At 43.9% G+C, this 21,364-nt stretch overlaps 1 protein-coding gene across 5 annotated transcripts in view; it reads right to left on the reverse strand.

Moving 5' to 3' along the window:
* Positions 1-21,364, reverse strand: part of dock3 (dedicator of cytokinesis 3) — a 965,674-nt gene that overhangs the window by 347,055 nt on the left and 597,255 nt on the right. For 4 of the 5 annotated variants that reach the window (XM_080184500.1, XM_080184509.1, XM_080184492.1 and 1 more), the window contains exon 14: positions 20,101-20,226. In XM_080184500.1, the coding sequence (XP_080040626.1) occupies positions 20,101-20,226 (126 nt within the window). Of the gene's footprint in view, positions 1-654; positions 673-20,100; positions 20,227-21,364 lie in introns of all 5 variants that reach the window. The other variant, XM_080184476.1, reaches the window with a different exon arrangement.

The raw sequence follows: 21,364 nt of genomic DNA on the forward strand, positions 1-21,364 counted from the left end.
CCGTTGGCTGACTGGTGGTGATTTAACCTGAGGATCACCACACCTCAGGTGAGGAGCAAGATTGAGAAGGCAGGCCTTCATGAATACCTCAGCCAGTATGGGAATTGACCACATGCTGTTGGTATTACTCTGCATTACAAACTAGCTGTCCAGCCAACTGAGCTAACCAATTACACATACCAGTAGGAAAAATCTGTACATTGGAAGGTGGTACTTAATGTTTTTGCAGTAATGGTAATGACTTCTGAAAGTGGGTGCCTGTCCAAGTTCCTGAATTGAGTGTGTTCCTCCTACAGCACTGACCTTTGTTAAGCCTGGTCTAAATCAATGGGTTCCAAGAACTGGAAAGTGCTACAGCTATCCTTCAGTGTTAATTCAACATTTCTGTTCATCCCATATAAAGGATAGCATCTTCTTAAGCATAAAGTTAATTTATGATGGTGTAAGGAAGCTGTGGATTCCACACATGTAAGGTAACACTCATTTTTGAAACACAGCCAATGTAGTCCAGCCTTAGGATAGTAAGATGGTTTACTGAGGCAAGTGGAGTAGCATTGATATGAGTATTACTGCGTGCATGCCCCTGTGCGCCATGTATATTTATGAAGAAAGCAAGCAGCAAACACTGCAAACAAACAGGCATTGCGGACTTACACCCTACTATCTTCATCTCTGCAGCAGAGAAAAAGGAAGGGAGGGAGGGGGTAACACAGAAGGGTCAGGACATTAGTCAACAGAACAACACTCACAGCTGAACACTGAGACATATTTTAGCAAATAATAGAACAGCATGAAAGTCCAAACATTATTGCACTAAGAAGACAAGACAAATTATTTGGTACTAAGAAAGAGATAAAAATGGAATCATATCAAATACTGCAATGATCAGAAAATGTTCAATGTTTAATTTTCATTGTTCTGCTGTTGGCTATCAAAGTACACACATGGATGCCTTTCCTAATCTACATCATTAAACATTTTAAATCTAGAATCATACTGGTTAGTTTCTTTCTCAAAGCTTCCATTCCCTAATCAGTAAAGCCCCACAATTGACTATTTAAGTTTCCAAATACTTTTAATTTGCCATTTGTCTTCATTTGAGTGCTAAAACCAGCAATTATAACATAAAGAAATCAAAAATTATTACTTGTTCGACTTAGCTACAAGATGTTTCCCACAAACATCATAGCACAGTGGTTAGCACTGCTGCCTCATAACGCCAGAGACCTGGGTTTGATTCCTGGCTTGAGTCACTGTCTGTTTGGAGTTTGCACGTTCTCCCTGTGTCTGTGTGAGTTTCCTTCGGGTGCTCTGGTTTTCTCCCACAGTCTGAAAGACGTGCTGGTTAGGTGCATTGATCTGTGAGTGTGACTAGGGGAATTTCATAGTAACTTCATTGCAGTGTTAATGTAAGCCTTCCTTGTGACTAATAAATAAACTTTACTTTAAATAAGTCTATCTGAGCTGAAGAATGGAGTCAGAAATTCATCTGAAACTGGGCACTTATTATTTCTGGCTTTAGTGATGAATTCCTTGTCAGAATGAGAGCAAGAGAGAGCAGAGAGCATGGGTAGAAAGAGACATATCGCAGAAGGTATTTTCTCTCTGCTTATGTGGAACTATAGTGGAACTATATTACACCAATGCTCCCACGAAACTGCAGAGGTGCATAGTAGCCAGGAAAGAATCTTGCTCTGAAATAAATACCACTCAAAAAAGTTAGAGGGACTGAACACTGGACAAACTGACCACACACAGTACACTTACACCAGCACAATCTATAGCACATAACAGTTTGTAGGTGTGCGTGTGAGACAGAGAGATACAACAAAGATGCGCTTTGGCAGTATTACGTTTCATCCGACATCTGTGGAACAATACTCCAGAGTATGCTGTGAACCAATGGAAAATCTACAAACAACTGTGAAGTACCAGCAGCAGCAAAAATAAGATCTAGGCTGGGATTCTCCCACTCATAACAGCAGGGGACCTTTCACAAGGTTTGCAACGGACAGCCAGCCGGTCGCAAGTCTCTTTTTTTTAGTGCCGTCAGCTCCATGCCTGAAATCGGTGCATTGCTAATTATCATTTAGAAATGTCATGGAAATTGATATTTTCATATGATTAGCAGACCCAGGGTGGTAGTCTCTGGACTACTAGCATTTCCTCCCACCTCACCCACTGCCAAGAGTGGTTCCCACCAGCAGGGGTTTACAGCTGCTCCTCACTAATGGGGAACAGGCATCCTCACCCAACTGGTGGGGTCAGAGACCACTGAAGCCCTCCTGGGAGGTTGGGGAAGAGGGGGATGTCCTTTAGCAAATGCCAGCTGGCCACTCTGGCACTGCCCAAGGGGCAAAGTGGCACAGCCCACCAGGCACCACAGCACTGTCCACCAGACACGTGTCAGTGCCAAGGAGGGCTGATTGGGTGGGAAATCACTGGTGGTGGGGGGGGGATCCTATTGCCACTCTGCACTTGGATGGGGTGAGGGAGGGAGCAGGGCAATTGGACCTGGCCATCGATGGTTGGAAGTTTGAGCCTGGTCATTGGGGTAGAGGGGTTTCGGGTCTGGCTATTGTGGGGGGCAGGGCGGGGGGGGGGGGGGGGGGGGGGGAGTGTGTGCAGCTTGGGTTGGCCGGTGTTGGGGGAGATTGGCGCTGTCCAGAAGGGATCTGGTAGGCCAGCGATTGGGGAGTTATGAGGAAGGTCAACCATAGGGAAGATTCTGAGGAAAGCCAGTGATCGGGATGCCAGTGATGGGCTGGCGGTGGGGGCAATTCACATGCGCCGATCCCTGCATTGACAGATTGGTGAATGCGCAGTGGCTCACTCAACACTATGCTACCAGATTCTTAAGCAGGAATAGCCCCCATTCCCACTTTTCAGCATGAGTCAGTCTGAGACGTTCTGTGATGTACAGGATATCAGAAATTCAGATATGTATGCCGAAAATCAGGTGGGAATTTCTCCTTTTTTCCCACCCATTTGGCATTCAGTTTCATTTAGGGAAAATCCCATCTCTAATATTTTGAGTTTTTTTATGCAATTTAAGACACGAATATATAAACTTTGAATTAATAATAATGCTAAGAAACAAGTGTTTTTTGTGTTACTGAGGAATTGCTGCTAGCAGCAAGACTGGAGAAGGGTAATTATGACATGGGTTGCTGCTGTCTTAAGCATTGTTGAATGATTAGGCTTTGAGAAAATTGACAATGGGAAGATCTTTCCTTGTGCCTGCGCTGCCAGCACCTTCTAGAACTAAAATCAATTGCTTGAAAGTAAACAAATGTAAACATCTCTTTCATTTTCATTAAAATAACAGAGAAAAGCAAAGGTTTTGAAGAGGGAGAAAGAGAATAGGTATTACATTTGTATCTTAAAAGAAAATTCAGCAATAAATATTTTAAAATGTGGGAAGATCAAGTTACTTCCATTTTCATCACATACTAAGTGGTAGGTATGTAGCTTTTGTATTCAAGGTCAGCCAATATCTAACAGTTATGTGAAATGCTACTTCAACAGTGTGCTAATTTACACTGAATTCTGCTGCAGAGATCATGACAAAATAAAATCCACACTCCAGGTCTTGGACTACAAGGGAGTTATGCAATTGTTCAAGTGACAGGAGTTCACAGTTTCACACAAAGATTCTTTCAATACTGGGAAGGGTAGAAGTCTTCCAACTATGAATGGTAACATTATGCTGTATTGCATGTGACTCACTCTTGTACTCTGATGCCAGGCAAAGTGTGAAATACTCTTTAGCAGTGGAATTGTCACTGATGATTCAATCTGTGACAATCAAATTCTTAATTGACAATAAACCAAATATGTATGGCATAAATCACTGTAAAATGGCAATTTGACTGCCACCGAGCTTCTACATTTTACCTTCAACTCTTCTGGATACTGTCCCATCCGACCTTCCGACTCAGGTTGGACAAGAACTATCCTCCTAAGGCACAGTCCTCCTAGGGCTTTGTGTCAAGAGATTCAAGAGGCAATTTTATAACCTCATCGTGCCTGCTTTTCAGTGAGGTGAGGTCATAAAATTGGGAGTGAGTGGAAGAACGGGAATGATGCCCATTTTCATGCCCATTCCCATCTTACCAAAAAAAAACAGGTGTGATGTGAGACTCATCTAAAATGGGTGAAATGTCAATTTGCATGCTTCTGCATGTACCTCAATATAATTAGCACGGTTCACTCACAATCTTCCCATCTCACTTACCTTAATGACCTAGTTTGCAGCGGTTGCAACCAGCGAGTAAAACACCTGCTCTATAAAAGTCTGCTGAGTCTGCTCATATACCCTAATGATCTAATCTTTCAATGTCTCCTCCCCACTTCTTCCAATCAAATCCACACCACCCGCTCTGCTTTCCAGATTATAGAATGGCGTTTGAAATGGAGCCTATTGATGTTGCGGTGTTTCTTGTGGCTGCTGATGAGGAGGAATTGCGGGCACAGCAAAGGCAGCCCAGACCACAGGCTGCTGTGAGAGGAGAGGGAGATGGCCGCCAGAGGCAAGCGCTGACTGCCAATCAGCCTGAGGGGGGTTGGGGGCAGTGCCTGCTGCAGGCTCAGGCTTTGCAAGGAGACAGTGAGGCAGCTGTGACATGGCCTACAGAAGTGGGTTCTGCTCGCTCAACGTGCAGCTGGTGTGCAATCACTGGATGCAGATCATGCACGTGTGTGTCCGACACCTTAGCAGCGTGCATGACACTTTTATACTGAGGAGTTCCGATATCTCTGAAGTCTTCAAGAATCAGCAATGGATGGCTCCTGGGGGACACTGGGTATCTGCTGAGTACTTGGCTACAGATACCTACACGGAGGCCATGACTGAGATGGAGACCTGATATAACGAGGCTGCAACCCGATCAAGCACTGAGCAATGCAGAGAGCTCCTCACGATGCATTTAAAGTGCCTGGACTACTCTGGTGGAGCCCTGCAATACAGCCCCGTGAAAGTGCCCCACATTAGTGGTGGTCTGTTGTGTGCTCCACAACTTGGTACTGCAGCCGGGAGACTTTTAGGAGGGTGAAAAGATGGAGGGTGACAGTAAATCTCCTGTGCAATGGTAACACCAGACTGGTAACACCAGGATGGTAACAACTGGTAGATTGTGTTAGTGGGTTACTATTGCAAGCAGGAGGGATTACAACTCGCTACGTGGCACACTGTGATGGTGCCCTGGTGCAAACAAGTCTGACTCCTACCTGAGCTCTGTATGCATACTGGCACTTGGAACCACATCTGGGTGGGGGTCAGGGACCACGAGCACCGCTGTAGGGTTTCGGGATGGGTGGGGGAAGGGACCACTTGATTTTGAGAATGCCATGGCCCTGCATGGCACCCAGAACTGGCAGTGAAGGTTTTGAGTGCCTCAATTGCAAGTGCAGTAATAGGTCAGCAACATGTGCCTGGATTTGAGGCAGTAGTCATATGCCAAGGGCCTTTCCCTATGCACAATGATGTTCACATCCCCTCCAGCTAAGATTAGGGTACATTCATCCCTGCTGGAGGATAATTAGAACAGAAGAACATAAGAACATAAGAAATAGGAGCAGGAGTAGGCCATCTAGCCCTTCGAGCCTGCCCTGCCATTCAACAAGATCATGGCTGATCTGAAGTGGCTCAGTTCCACTTTCCCGCTTTCTCCCCATAACCCTTAATCCCCTTACCTACCAAAAACCTATCTACCTGCGTCTTAAATATATTTAGCGAGGTAGCCTCAACCACTTCAATGGGCAGAGAATTCCAGAGATTCACCACCCTTTGAGTGAAGAAGTTCCTCTTCAACTCCGTTCTAAACTGCCCCCCCCACCCCTTATCTTGAGGCTGTGCCCTCTAGTCCTGCTGTCCTTTCTGAGCGGGAAGAACCTCTCCACCTCTACCCTATCCATCCCCTTCATCATCGTATAGGTCTCAATGAGAGCTCCCCTCATCCTTCTAAACTCTAACGAGTATAAGCCCAGTCTATTCAGCCTCTCCTCATAGCTCAACCCCCTCAACTCTGGTATCAGCCTAGTGAACCTCCTCTGCACTCCCTCCAAGGCCAAAATATCCTTGCGCAGGTGCAGCGACCAAAACTGCACACAGTACTCCAGCTGTGGCCTCACCAGTGCCCTGTACAGTTGCAGCAAGATCTCCCTACTTTTATATTCAATCCCCCTTGCTATGAAGGCCACCATCTCATTTGCCTTCCCGACCACCTGCTGCACCTGTAGGCTGGGTTTTTGCGACTCATGCACAAGGACCCCCAGGTCGCTCTGCACCGTAGCATGCTGCAGCTTTTCGCCCTGTAAGTAGTAGTCCTTCCTACCATTATTCCTACCAAAGTGGATAACCTCACACTTGCCAACATTGTATTCCATCTGCCAGGTCCTCGCCCACTTGCTCAGCCTATCTGGATCCCTCTGCAGACTTTCCACACCCTCCACACAATTTGCCGTTCCACTTATCCTTGTGTCATCAGCAAATTTCGACACCTTACTCTTGGTTCCCTCCTCCAGATCATCTATATAAATGGTAAATAGCTGAGGCCCCAGCACCGATCCCTGGGGCACTCCACTAATCACCAATCGCCAATCCGAATAGCACCCATTGACACCCACTCTCTGCCTCCTATTTGACAGCCAATCCCCTATCCATGCCAACACCCTACCCCCAACTCCATGCCCCCTAACCTTTTGTAACAATTAGAGACATATTAGTCGCAGCTTTGGGGTGCAAATACATTTATTTTTGTCATTAACTGTGCAATAACTGTAAGTGTTCATTCTTAACATGTGCTCGTGAGAACTGGGCTTAATTCTCTCAATCTAGGCGGTGCACTCCTTCACCCATGCCCTTTGGTGACCCTCCAACTTCTTAGTTTCACATGGCCTACCACTATATCTAGTTGTGTCCCCAGCATGTACATCGAAGGTGAAAGTGGTTAGCTGTGTTCCGCACACTATGGCATGTGATGGGCTTTGCAGCCATCCCCTGAATAGCCGGGACCGGGAGGGCTCCAGCCATCTTTCTGGTGTCTTGAATGTATCCATGCCATCCTGTTCATCTGGCATGAGATGTAGCCCTTCCTCCTCCCATGGGGTGCCAATGGGCCTCTGGGACACTCCATGGGATGGTGGAGCTTCTGGACCGAGCTCCAAAAGTTCTGGCATCATCTAGTCCTGCCAATACTGGAAACCTACCTACATTTGCGCCATGGTGTGCGAGCCCTCACCGATGGCCATCTGAGTCTGGGCTCAGCTGGCAATGGCAGCAGCAAATGCCTTCTAAGACTGGGCCAGGCTCTGCGGCCCTTCAGCCATGTCCTGCTCAGGGCCACGCTCTCAAGGGCTGCGTCTATATCTTGCTGCGCCTTGGTATTGTCCTGTTGAATCTCCTGCAACCTCTTGAGCTTCTCAGTCATGGGCCACAGAATCTCAATTAGGCTGCCAAGTGCTACATCCGTGGCCTCCTGTGTCTCAGCGTGGCCTGCTGTGACTCAGCCATGGCTTGGATCCTGCCACTCATGGCGATTATTCCTGTCCAAGGCTTTTCACCACAGATGCCACGCTTGCAGTTTTGGCCTTGGTACCACTGACAATACTCATAATCGCTGTTCCACCTGAAAGCTTCGGGATTTCTCCCAACAGCCTCGCAGTTGCTGCAGTGTGGCTGACACCTCCTCCTGCATTTCCTGGCTCTCTTGCTGCATCTCCAGCAATTGAAGGAGAACTAATCACAGAGACCCAACGTCTGGCATGCGGCTAGTAGAATCCTCATTTTGGTAGCCTCCACCTGCCCGAGGCCTCAGACGTTCTGCCTCCGTCCAATGTACATCTACAGATGTATCATGCGTGCTACAGAGTGACCCAGAAGTTTCACCACTAACTTGACCCACTGAAGTGACAGTCTCTGGGATGATGAACTGTGATGTGGAAGCCTGTGTCAAAAATCTGGTGCTGGTCTTGGAGGTTTGAACCTGCCCTTTCTCTGAGGTGTCTTCTGAGCTGTCTTGTGGCGTTTCAGCAGGGGTGGAGGGTGGGATGCTCTGTGTTTGGTGCTCAGATGGACTTGGCGCATTGGGGTTGTTTCCTACAACACAGAACACAGGGTTGAGTGCAAGGGAGGGACAGGAATTTTGGTTGCTTGCAACTTAAGTTGAGACGTTGCAAACACTGGGGGGATTGGCAGGTCATTATGTCTGTGCTGTATATTGACCTGGCTGTCACTGGCATGGCTGACATCCCCACCCGCGAGCTCAAGTGCCCTCACCTCAAATGGTGTTATCACTCTCAGTTTGGGCACACCACCCCCTGTCTTCTGCTGCTCCCATTGGTTATGGGCATTCTTTTCCTGTGGGGACAGAAGGAGGCATGTAAAGGCTGATGGCAGGAAGGCTGCAGGATGTCAGGGCCTCAGAGAGCAAGGGTTATGTGGAGACTTGGTTGGGGGGGTGGTGTAAGCGGGTAGGTGGGGGGCAGGTGCTAGGGGATCAGGAAGCATGCAGAGTGTAGGGGGGATGCACACAGCAGGGGTCACATAGGGGTACGATGCCAGAACAGGATGTGCACTCACCCTTCCTGCCCTATGAGGTCATTGAGTTTTTTCCTGCACTGGCGGCCTGTTTTCCTTGCCAGTGACCATGCACTGACTGTCACTGCCACCTCCTCCAAGGCTGCTCTGCCTTCCCCTTCCCTGACTTGATGCCCATCTGGGGGGAATAAGGTGTCCTCTTCTTTACTACATCCAGCAGCTGGGCCAATACTCTCTCCAAGATTCTGGGGACAGTCCTTTTGCAGCCATCTCCGTGCCCTGCCTGCCTGTCTATCATCCGTGGGGCTTATATACAGATCTCCCTTGCTGAAACAGTTCAGCTGCAGACAGTTTGGGGAAATCACATGCCCATTAGAACATTCCAGCAAAATTACACGCAGTTTGTTTTGTTGTACTGAGGGAAAGCCAAGGCAACATCAGCAGGTCTGCTGATGGGGGTGGAGGGGAGGGGAGGAATGTGCTATTGTGGTGATGGGGAGGGTGTGCTGACAGGGAGACTCTGCAAAAAGGGGGAGGGGGAGTGGGCAACAGTCATCGGGGGCATGGAGGAGGAGAAGGGCGAATGGAAACTGTCATTGGGGAGAGGGGGAGAGTGGGACACTGTCATTGGGACTTGGAGGGAAGATGGGGGAGTGGCAGAGCATAATCAGGGACATGGGGAGAGCAAGGAGTGGTTGACTGTCATCGGATACTTGGAGGGAAGGGGGAGAGGGACACTCTGAAATCGGGGAGAAAAGGGGTGAGGGTCAGTCTGCAATGGGGAGGAGGGGGTTAGGGTCAGTTCACAATTGGGGGAGGGGAAAGGGAAGAATTAGAGAAAGACAGAGTGTGTGAGGGTGTGGTGTTGGGTGGGCGGGGTGGAGTGCTGCTGTCTTGCTGCTTTCTGCACACATGCGCATTTCAGGCATCTGATCTGAGCTGCTGGCTTCAGGGTGATTTTAGCCCCACTCCTACTGTTATAAATGAGAAACGGTTTCTGCTTTTTTTCTGTCTAATGGATAAGACAGCAGATTCGAACTTGCCCAGAAAACAGATCTGAAACTCCTGCTTTCATGCCTGTCCTGGACTTAGAATTTCTTTGGTAAAATGGCCACCTCAGGGTTAGATGCAAGGTAATGGCCGTTGTAAATCAAATCGATTTAAGGCCCAGCCACTTTCAAGCCAGGAAAAAGGAAACAAGTCAGATAAATGGGTGGAATTTCTGGTGGGAGGGGATTGGACAGTTGGGGGGGAGAGACGAATAGTTGGGGTGAGTCAGGCAGTTCGCAAGGTGAGAGGTCAAATCGGAGAGACTTGTGGTTGGACAGAGTCCTGGGTCAGGGGATATATTAGAGTCCCATGGGGGTGGCAGGGACTGGCCAGGGAGTGGGGGGAGTCCCCTGAGGTTTCAGAGTTTGGGAGGAATAAGTACTGTGGGAAAATAGTTCCCTTGGACAGGTGATGCCCTGGGCTGTGGGTGGTGGTCAGAAGGTGGGCATGAAATCCCATGGAGGTGAAATATGTGTGGGACATAGTTGGAGGGTGGAGAGTGTTCCCTGTGGGGTTTGGGGGTATGAAGGGAGGTCAACTGGGGGTCAGTATCTGCTTGCCACTCTGCACTGTGATTTGTTGGGAAGGCGGGGGGTGGGGGGGGTGGTGTGTGTGCGATCAGTCTGGGTGGTGGGGGCGGTGGCAATATTTCCAGGTGGTGGGGCTTGTGATTGGCCATGGCCCATGCAATAGCTAGGGATGGGGGGTGGTGGGGGGAGCAGCGGGGCGCTAGAACCAGCCAGATCTAGGCTGGCTGCTGCAGCATAGATCTGACAGGTCTCTCAGATCTGTTAGCACTCTGCTGGTTGCAATTGCGCATATGCAGCCACGGAGTTCTGCACATGTGCAATAGCTCCCTCTGTTACAATAGCTGGTGATTTAAGCCCCACCCACTCCATTTAGGGGCTAAAAATGGTCTCGCCCATTTTCTGCTTGTCAAAGTGCATAAAATTTTGGATTTGCCCAAAAAATGGATCTAAGACTCTCCCATTTTCATGCTAGCTTTGCACTTGAAATTTGCCCTAAATCTCCTAAAACTCAAAGGTGTCATCACTATCAAGTTAGGAATAGTTGTATTGAAACATGTCCCTTTATTTCTAAGATGAAAAGTAGTGTCATTAGAGATAACAGATTCCTATTTCTACTTTGATGCACGACTGCTGTTTGCCTTTGCCATGGGGACAGGGGTAGAAGAAGTATTTTGAGATTGGATTACAAGCTTCCCTATAAACAGAGTAATATCACACAAGGAGGGCAATTGCAGCTTTGATCTTAAGTGATCTGGAGCCAATTGAAAGAAGAGAGCAAAAGTTAGATATTCGCTAGACCTTCCAGGCCTGCACTTTTAAGTAGAGAAAGTGCTAACATTATCATTCACTACACAGATGCAGTTTGGAGCTTGTAGTCAGTTTAAAAACCAAGGGGAAATTTTTCAATTTTTCTACATTGTGCTGCAGCGGGTGGTAAAAGCACCACTAAAACCACTGGCTCCAGTGGTGGCTTTCTTTGCCATATTGTTAGCCTGATAGAAACAAACTTCAAGGAGCAGGTTCTACAATGTCACATTGGCGGGACTGATAGCGTAACTCGGTTTTTAAAAAATCAGAGTGCCATTTTAAATGCTGCCCCAATACAAAATAGTAAAAACAGAACACACAACCCCCCAAAATGCCACATCCCCCCACGCAACATACCCCTGGCACCGCCCCCTGCACTGCCCAGGCATGACCGTCTCTCGTGAGCATTGCACTCAACTCAACTGCCTGCTGGGAAGACACGTCGTAATTCATATGGATAATGTGATGAGAGGTGAGGTGGGGTGCTGAATCCTAGGAAACATATTATGTCACTGGAGGAGAATGGGGACAATAGCACATGCCTTTACAATGGCATGAAACACAATTTGGGTCTCTTGTGGGATTTGCCATTCTCATCGTCAATCCCGACAAAAATGGGAACAGAGAATTCTGCCCAAGTGTGTGAGGAGTTAAAACACAGCTGGAAGATTCATCTAGCTGAAGTTAGATGGAGAATCCCCAAGGAAAACTCTAATGAGCATGTCACAGATTTCCTATCCATAGATAGATAGCATGTCAAAACAGCAGCCAAATCAATTCTAATGTAATTTTGATGAATTGTTGGCATTGAGTGTGATCATAATGAAAAATATTCTAGCTGATAAGAGTGTGCTCATCGTTTGAGCAGAGAATCTCACTTGCTGTTAGTGGGGCCTTGCAAAGCGCAAGCTGGCTGCTGCTCTTCTCTACAAAATAACAATTGGACTTCAAGAACTGTGAAGCAAAATGAGATGTTCCTAGTATGTGAAAAGCATCATATAAATAATGCATGTTTTATTTGCTCAAGAATTAACTTGTTGGTTTCATGATCTGAGAGAACTCTGCCAGATGTCACTATCTTGCTGGCAGGGCAAATTTGGCTTTTAAGGAAGGCCTACAGATTGATCAATTTGAACACCAAGCCTCCATTTAGTTTAGTGTTCTTCTGTCTGCCCAAGAATTTGAAGATTTTGGCTCTGCAGTACTTTGAAGCTGTTATGTGGAGATGCTGGCATTGGACTGGGGTAAATACAGTAAGAAGTTTCACAACACCAGGTTAAAGTCCAACAAGTTTATTTGATAGTAAACCCACAAGCTTTCAGAACGCTAGACCTGACAAAGGAACAGTGTTCTGAAAACTTATGGGTTTACTATCAAATTAACTTGTTGGACTTTAACTTAGTGTTGTGAGACTTCTTACTGTACTTTGAAGCTGCCAACTCTCCTGTCTTAGCAGCACCATATGAAGCAGTAGCCACTGCTGAGACAAAGGCAGTCCAAAAAGAGTGCATACAGTGATGGAGCTAGACTTGAATAGACACCAAGGGTCTTGCTGTTGCCAGGCTGTGAGAACCCAGTGAGGGGGGTGGAAGGGAAACACAAGTAAGGCTGGGGTAAGAGGGGGAGCACTTCGGAAGAGCACAGGGGTCCAAAAAGGTGCGTATCCCTAGCCTGGCCACTACAGGCCAGATTTCCTCTGGCAGGCTGGATACTTGACACCAACCTCCTATTCCCTGGGTAAAATCCCAGCAGTGTCAGGGGGAGGCCCTCAAGTGGCCACTATTTGTCCATATGGCATGTAAACAATTGGCACAACACAACTATCATAGCCCTCAATTTTAAGGCCTGCCAATTTATCCTTGGGGTGGGAGGCATTGTTTATGTGAAGAAGGATATAATTATCATAATGGGAGTGCAATGTAGTGCAACTGATGCTTGAGCAAGGAAATAGTCCTACAAAGAGAGACTGACTAAATTAGGCCTACTTCCTCTGCAGTTAAAAATAATGAGAAGGGACTTAATTGAAACATGAAATTCTGAAGAGGAATGACAGGATAGAAGCTGCATGGATGCTTCCCTTAACTGGGGACTCTGGAGTGTCTAGAACTAAGGTTCACAGACTTTGAATAAGGGGTCAACCATTTTAGATTGAAAAGAGAGATTTCTTCATCCATTTGTTGAATACATTCAAGTCAGAAAGCAATAAATTTTTTTGGATACTAAGGATAAAGATAAGTAGGAAGATGGATTTGAGATAAAAGAGTAAGTGCGCAGGTACAACAGGCAGTAAAAATTGCAAACGGTATGTTGGCCTTCATTGCAAGGGGATTTGAGTATAGGAATTGTGTGTAGTTTTGGCGTCCTTATCTGAGCAAGGATGTCCTTGCTTTGGAGTACAGCAAAGGTTTACCAGGCTGATTCCTGGGATGGCAGGTCTGTCATATGAGGAAAGAATTATATTCATTGGAGTTTAGAAGAGTGAGAGGGGATCTCATAGAAACTTTAAAAATTCTAATGACTACACATATAAAGATTAGACAAGGTAGATAGATTAGGAGTCATAATTTGAGGATAAGGACATTTTAGGACTCAGATGAGGAGAATTTTTTTCACCAAGATTGTGGTGAGTCTGTGGAATTCACTACCAGAGAAACTAGTTGAAGTCAAAACGTTGTGTGATTTCAAGAAGGAATTAAATATTGCGCTTGGGATCAAGGGATATGGGAAGAAGACAGGATCAGGGTATTGAATTTGATGACCAGCAGTGATCAAAATGAATGGTTGTGCAGTCTTGAGAGGTTGGAAGGCCTACTCCTGCATCTGTTTTCTATGTTTCAATGTTATGAGCTATTGAATGGTAGTCTCAAAGGACCAAATGGTCTATCCCTGTTCCTACTTCTTATGTTCTCATGCAATAGCTGGAGTTGTGCTGTGTTGACTTGAGTATAATAACTGGAGTAATGCAGCATTAATTGCAATTTATCTTGTAATTCTTCCTCTTCTACATAAAACTGATAAATGTGTTGGGTGAATAATCTCAGCAGTGAAAGTGAGGCAGGATTTTTTAATTGATCTCACTCCCTGCCCTTCACCGGTGACATGCTCAGGCCCGCTTTCTTGTCTCACCTGATTTTGCCAGACTTGTTCTGGGTTGGAGCCGGTGCTTGAGGTTATTGTCGCCGATTGGGAGTTAAGATTGGTGATCAGATGTCTGGTGATTGGGGGTCAAGGCCAATGACTGGGGGGGGAGGGTGTGAAAGGCCAGAGACTGGCGATGTCCTGGGAGGTAGAAGGGCAGCCAACTCTGTGGAGGGAGGGAAACAGGAGATCTTCCAATATATGCACTGGTGAGCTAGCTGCTGCTGGCATCAGTAGTGCAATTAGGCTCTGTCCACCCTCCTACTGGCATGAATCGTATGACGGCCTCTATATTGTAAAAAGTCTGACAACACCAGGTTTTAGTCCAACCTATTTATTTGATAATATTATCAAATAAATAGGTTGGACTAAAACCTGGTGTTGTCAGACTTTTTACTGTGTTTACGCCAGTCCAACGCCGGCATACCCACATCATGGCCTCTATATTGCACAGAGACATAAATTATCAAAGCTCAGTGCACTGAAAAATTGAGCGAGAAAACCGCCTGTTTTCTCAATCAATTAACACTTTGAATTTTTTGGGAAAATTCTGCCCACGACGTGGCAAAGATTAATGGTAAGCCGGAGGATTGGGAAAGCTTTGAAAACCAACAAAGATGACAAAAAAAGAGGGAGAAGATAAACTATGAGAATAAACTAGCAAGTAATATAAAATCAGACAGCAAGAGGTTTCTTAAATATATAAGAAAAAAGAGTGGCTAAAATGAACATAGGCCCCTTGGTGAATTTGACTGGGTAATAATAATGGGGAACCAGGAAATGGCAGATGAGTTAACAAAAAACTTTGTGTTAATCTTCACAGTGGAAGACATTAATAACACTCCAAAAGTACTCAATAATCAACTGGCAAAACCAGGGGAAGAAACAAATACAATAACTATTGCAAGAGAAAAATTGCTAGACCTATTGCTATTGCTAGACCTGTTGGGTTGCATTCTATGATATTAAAGGAAGTAGTTACAGATACAGTGGATAGTGCATACTGGGTAGTAAACTTCCAAAACCTTAAATTCTGGAAAAGTCCCAGAGGAATGGAAAACTGCCAATGTAATACCTTTACTCAAAAAGGGAGTAAGACAAAAAAACTAGGTAACTACAAGCCAGTTAGCTTAACATCTGTCATTGAGAAAACGCTAGAGTCAATTTTAAAGGATGTAATAGTAGATCATTTAACAATATATTATGTGATTGAGTAGAGTCAATGTAGCTTCATGAAGGGGAAATCACATTGACAAATTTATTAGAATTCTTTGAGGTGGTATTGAGCAGGATAAATAAGGGCGAACCAGATGAAGTAATAACATACCTGGATTTCCAAAAAGCATTTGACAAGGTAGCATATATCTAACAGAAGACAGAAAGTTGGCATGAGGGGCATTTTCAGATAGCAGTCTTTAACTAGTGGAGTACCAGAGGGATCAGTGCTGGGGCCACCATTATTTACAAGATACATTAATGACTCGGGCGAGGGAAATGACAGTACTATTGGAAGATTTGTGGATGACCCAAGACTAGGTGGGAGGGCAAGTGGTAAGGATGATGCAAAAGGTCGACTGAGGAATATAGACAAATTAACTGAGTGGGCAAAAATGTGGCAGATGGAATATAATGTAGGAAAATATGATGTTATGCACCTTAATAGGAAGAATAATGGAACTGAGTATTATTTAAATGGAGAAAGTCTACAGAAAGCTGCAGCACAGACAGATTAGAGCGCTCTCATACATAAATCATAAAAAGCTACCATGCAAGTTCAGCAAGTAATAGGGAAGGCAAATGGAATGTTGGCCTTTGAAATAAAGGAAATGGAGTGTAAAAATAGGGATGTCTCGCTAAAACTATACAAGGCACTAATTAGAGCACACTTGGAATACTGTGAATAGTTTTGGTCCCCTTATCTAGGGAAAGATATGCTGTGTAGAGAAGATTCACAATTTTGATCCCAGGTATGGAGGGATTTTCTTATGAGGAGAGGTTGAATAGTTTGGGCTAGTACTCACTGTTTAGAAGAATGAGAAACGCCCTTACTAAGCCATTCAACATTCTCAAGAAGCTTGACAGGTTGATGCTGAGTGTTTTCCTTGTGGGAGAGTTCAGGACCTGAGGGCATAATCTCAAGAGGTCACCCATTTAAGCCAGATATGAGGAGATAGGAGGTAGTGAATTTGTGGAATTCTTTGCCATAGAAAGCTGTAAAGGCTGGGTCATTAAGTAAGTTGAAGACTAAGGTAGACATATCTTTACTCAGTAAGGAAATGAACAAGGTAGGAAAGTATTCGAGGATTATCATATCAGATATGATCTCTTGAAAGGCAGAGCAGATACGATGGGCTGAATGGCCTAAATTTGCTCCCACATCTTATGATCTTACTCATGACAGAATTCCCAGTCTTTCCTCTTGCAGTCACAGTATTCAGCAACAGTAATGCCACTGAACATCAAAAAGAGACGGTCATAACCTGATACCTGTGTAGCTGTTTTTCACTAATCAGCCCAAGCTTGAATTTTGTCTGGGTCTTGCTGCATACAGGTAAAGACTTTTGTGTGAATCTTGAACATAAAATTGATTTTGAACAATTGTTGTTCATTGCTTACATGTTGAATGTACTGAGTGCTCTGATTAGTCATGTTACTTAAATGAGCTGAATGCAGGGAGACAATATAAACTTATAACCATCTAGTCTCTGTTCATGAAAGAATCAAATCTGACACAAGTTTTCAATTCAGATACAGCTGACAATCAAGCCTTTAACTTAAGAAGATGTCCACAATGTCAATTACAATACTTTAATTGCATGGTTTACTTCCTAGGAGATTCATTGAACAGTGAGCACAGAAAATATACTTATCGAGATAACCATCAGGGCATGACTGTACAAAATGACACTAACTGTTTTGCAAAACAGGCAGCTATCTATTATTCTACAGGACGAAGTGAAAGATGTACATTAATGTATCTGGCTTGTCAGAACATAATGGATTGAATTTTTTAAAAACCTGCTTCATTTCTATCACAGATGTTTCGAAAAGAGATGTCAGACCATATCAGGAAGACAGATCATTGGTAGATTAAATAAAAATTTCAGGCTGAAGAAATACCAGGATAAAGAAAAAAATGACAATCTTCAGCAAAGAATCTTTCACATGTTCAAAAAATATAATCATAATTTCAAAACTGGGGAAGGCTTTGAAATCATAACTAGTGAAACAGTTTCCAATTTCCTGACAGATTGGTAACAGAATGGGAATAACCTTGTCACAGAAAGACAGTTAGAAAATATTTTTCATGGACAATCATTTAAATATGGAATGTTTTATCAAAACTGCTATTTAGGCAGAGCAAACAACATTATTTAAAAAGAAACTGGATGGTATTTACTTTATTACCTTTTGACACATTTCCAATTTTGCTGCATATTCTGATCACAGAAATTTCATAATCGTATTTATACTATTGCAACATAGAATGATCAGAGCATAACATTAATTTCTTTGCTTGCATCTAAAAACTATTTGTCATGGGTAAATCCTAACTTAAAGAAAGAAAATCAAAATCAGGGGAGGATGCTCATTATTCCCATATTGGCAGACCATGACAAACTGATGATAGTCTAGCACAAAATTTCAGTTTTTCGTGACTGATTTCCTCTCAAACTTTGGGGGTAATAATGTCTCAGTGAACATACTACCAAATGCTTGACTTCAAACTCACTGCATTATTTCTGCCTTTAGGTTGCAAGCCCGACTCCACAACAGATTGTCGTTTCCAGTAGATGTACTGACTGCTCATTTTGTAAGTCTAGTTGCAGATACTTCTAACTTTTTTGTTCAATCAGAGTAACATCCATGCTCTCCTCCTTTGTGTTTATATCATTATATATCTTGCAGGCCCTTTGGAGATCTATTTGTGAGACAAAGGTGAATTTTGCTGCACATTTAAGATTTGGATTATATCTAACAGAATAAAACAAACCTGCCAGAACAATGAGTCATCCTTTAATGGAAATACAAGCATTGCAGTATATTTTGTAAAGGACACAACTGAGCCATTAACAATAAAATATTAACAGAAAGTGAGAGTAGATCATCACATCCACTATGCACCCACTACCCATTAGATAGTGTAACCTTGTACATTATCCTTTCCAGTCAGCAAAATAATCTTCTGAGGAAAGCAAAAAGCAGCACAGAAAAAAAAAACTGTGGCCAATTTCAGAAAAAAATTGTTCTTTGACAACACAAAACAATCCAATACATTCCAGGGAGGTACAGTGGTTAGCACTGCTACTTCATAGCTCCAGGGACCTCAGTTCGATTCCCAGCTTGGGTCACTGTCTGTGTGGCGTTTGCACATTCTCCTCGTGATTGCATGGGTTTCCTTTGGGTGCTCCGGTTTCCTCCCACAATCCAAAGATGTGCGGGTTAGGTTGATTGGCCATGTTAAAAATTGCCCCTTAGAATCCTGAGATGCATAGGTTAGAGGGATTAGCAGGTAAGTATGTAGGGATATGGGGGTAAAATACGGGTGTGATTGTAGTCGGTGCAGACTCAATGGGCCAAATGGCCACTTTCTGCACTGTAGGGTTTCTATGATTCTGGGAAAATGCATTTATCCAAGACATATTAAATATATGTTGCTAGCCCAACCCCATTGGACACAAAGGCAATACTATGTAATACTGCTTCTTGCATCATGATGCTATTTTTTTGTCATAAAACATAAATGATACACAACACCAGCTCACCACATTTAGCAAGCTAGAAGAGAAAGCAGTTAATCTCATTGTTCAATATAAGACCCATGGAATTCTGCAGGTTACAAAAATTAAATTGAGTGTTGGTTGGGTTGTGTAGAGGTTGACTGAGACATATTAACAAGCATTACTTAGTGCAAGTTCCTTGCTAGATGACCCCTCTCTTTCCACCTTTACAAGTCTTCAGGGAATTTATCTTTGGTCAAGCCTTCAGTTGCCTCTCCTAAATTCTCTTTTCCTGGCTCAATGCCTGTTTCATTATGGCTAATTTCAAACTCTTGTAGGATGTTTCTTTATATTTATATGGGTTACATAACTACAAGTTGTAATGTGCCTGCAGGCAATTCTCTCAAAAAGTAAAAATGCTTCAGGCAATCAATATATGGATGGTAATTAAATGCTTTATGAAGTCAAACACTAGCCCTCACTCTTCCATGAAATGTATTCAATACTTCCATGGGATTAACAAGGAAATTTAATTTTCACAGTATTAACATGTATTCATTTCTTTCAATTGGGAAGTCATTCAACTTAATTATGCTAAGTGAGTTACACAATGCAATTATCTTCATCCTATTAAGATTCACCATTTCCTCCAAGATCAAATGCATTTCTGTATTTCATTCTATGTTGGATAGTACAGGATTATTCATCCTTTGAAGGATTAGCTCAAGACACAAAATCGAAAATTAATAATGGATTATACCACCATTAACTCAACTATCCAGCCAGATCGTAACATCCCTCCAAGTACCATCCAATTTCTTTTAATTTCAGGCTTTTGGTCTCCACTGCTCTATCTGGAAGTCTATTCCATGTTGCTCGCTTAGTATATGATGAAGAATTTCCTGATATCAATTGCAAATTTACCAATACCAGTGTAAACACTTTTCTCCCTTGTTCTATATTTGCAGTTTAATTTAAAATAATGTTCCATTAACTTTTCTGCACCTTCATAAAATACCTCTCAGATATCTTTTTCAAGTCTCTCCATTCTTTCTTTGCAACTCTGGCCCCTGAAACTGGGGATCAGCCTGATGTCTCCTCAAAATCATCTTAAAGATTTGAAAAATGTGCTTGAGTGGAGATTTAGCATGTGAATTGTTGCTCATCTATTCTGATCCTTTTCTAATATCTAGATACAAAATGAAAATCTTTATATCAATGTTTGGGACAAGATGAAAATTCTGACCATCTTGATTATATTTAATGTAAAAGTCTTTCAATCATGCTTCCTCAGTGACTGCAAGCTAAAGCCTACCTGGCATGATGACGTCCGGAAAGCCTAGTTTGCGAGTGATGGCCACACCTCGGTTAAAGATCATGGGATTTTCCCTGCGAATGTGGTCCATGTCGCCCCGAAGAAGTTGCACAGAGATAATCATTCCTATAAAAGGAGACACAACACAACATTAGTAAGGGATGGATGAGGAGTGAGGAGACAAGATACCAAGTAAATAGTGAATTAGGTTTATGAATCATAGAATCCCTACTGTGCAGAAGGAGGCCATTTGGCCCATCGAGTCTGCACTGGCAACAATCCCCACCAGGTCCTATCCCAATAACCCTACATATTTATTCCACTAATCCCTCTAATTTATGCATCCCGGGACACTAAGGGGCAATTTAATTTAGTATGGCCAATCAATCTAACACGCACATCTTTGGACTGTGGGAGGAAACTGGAGCACCCGGAGGAAATCCACGCAGACACGGGGAGAATGTGCAAACTCCACACTGACAGGGACCCAAGCCGGAATTGAACACACGTCCCTGGAGTTGTGATGCAGCAGTGTTAACCACTGTGTCAGTGCGCTGCATGGTAATTTAGTGCATGGGGAAAACAGACTCTTTAAGTAAAGTTTGTTACAATTCATGAATTGTATTAAATATTAGTCAGATTTATCAGTACTAGTAAGTTTTATTAATAGTTATAAGTAAACCAAAGTACAATAAATTTAAAATAAGTGAAAATAAAGTTCAGACAAGGGCAGCACAATCATGTGAAATGCATGTTCTGCAGTATATGGGAAGCCGTGGATGCTATTGGTGTCCTAGATGTCTAAAAGCGCAGGAATTGTCACAAGTTGTAGAAACTTAAACTCTGATTTTCGGAGCTTGAGTGGCAGCTGGAGTCACTGTGATGCATCAGCAAGGCTGTGAGCATATTCACTGAGGTGGTCATATTGCAAGCTAAGAGAATGAAGGCAGAAGGGGAATTGGTGGGTACCAGACAATCAAAGAGAACCAAGTAGATAATATAGGAATTCCTGAGATCCTGCTAATCGATTTTCCATTTTAGATGCTTGTGGAGATATTGGCTTGTCGGAGGGGTGCAGTCGGAGCCAAGTTCAGGGCACCATGGGTGGCTCAGCTGTACAGGTCAACAGGAGGAAGAGGGAAAGAATAGTAGTGATAGGGGATTTGTTAGTTAAAGGAATAGACAGGAATTTCTTTAGCCACAGATGTGACTTTAGGATGTTATGTTGCCTCCCTGGTGCCAGGGTAACAATGTTATGGAGCGG

Source organism: Carcharhinus amblyrhynchos, chromosome 3, assembly GCF_965287045.1.
Source record: "Carcharhinus amblyrhynchos chromosome 3, sCarAmb.v2.hapA, whole genome shotgun sequence".
NCBI classification, from domain to species: domain Eukaryota; kingdom Metazoa; phylum Chordata; class Chondrichthyes; order Carcharhiniformes; family Carcharhinidae; genus Carcharhinus; species Carcharhinus amblyrhynchos.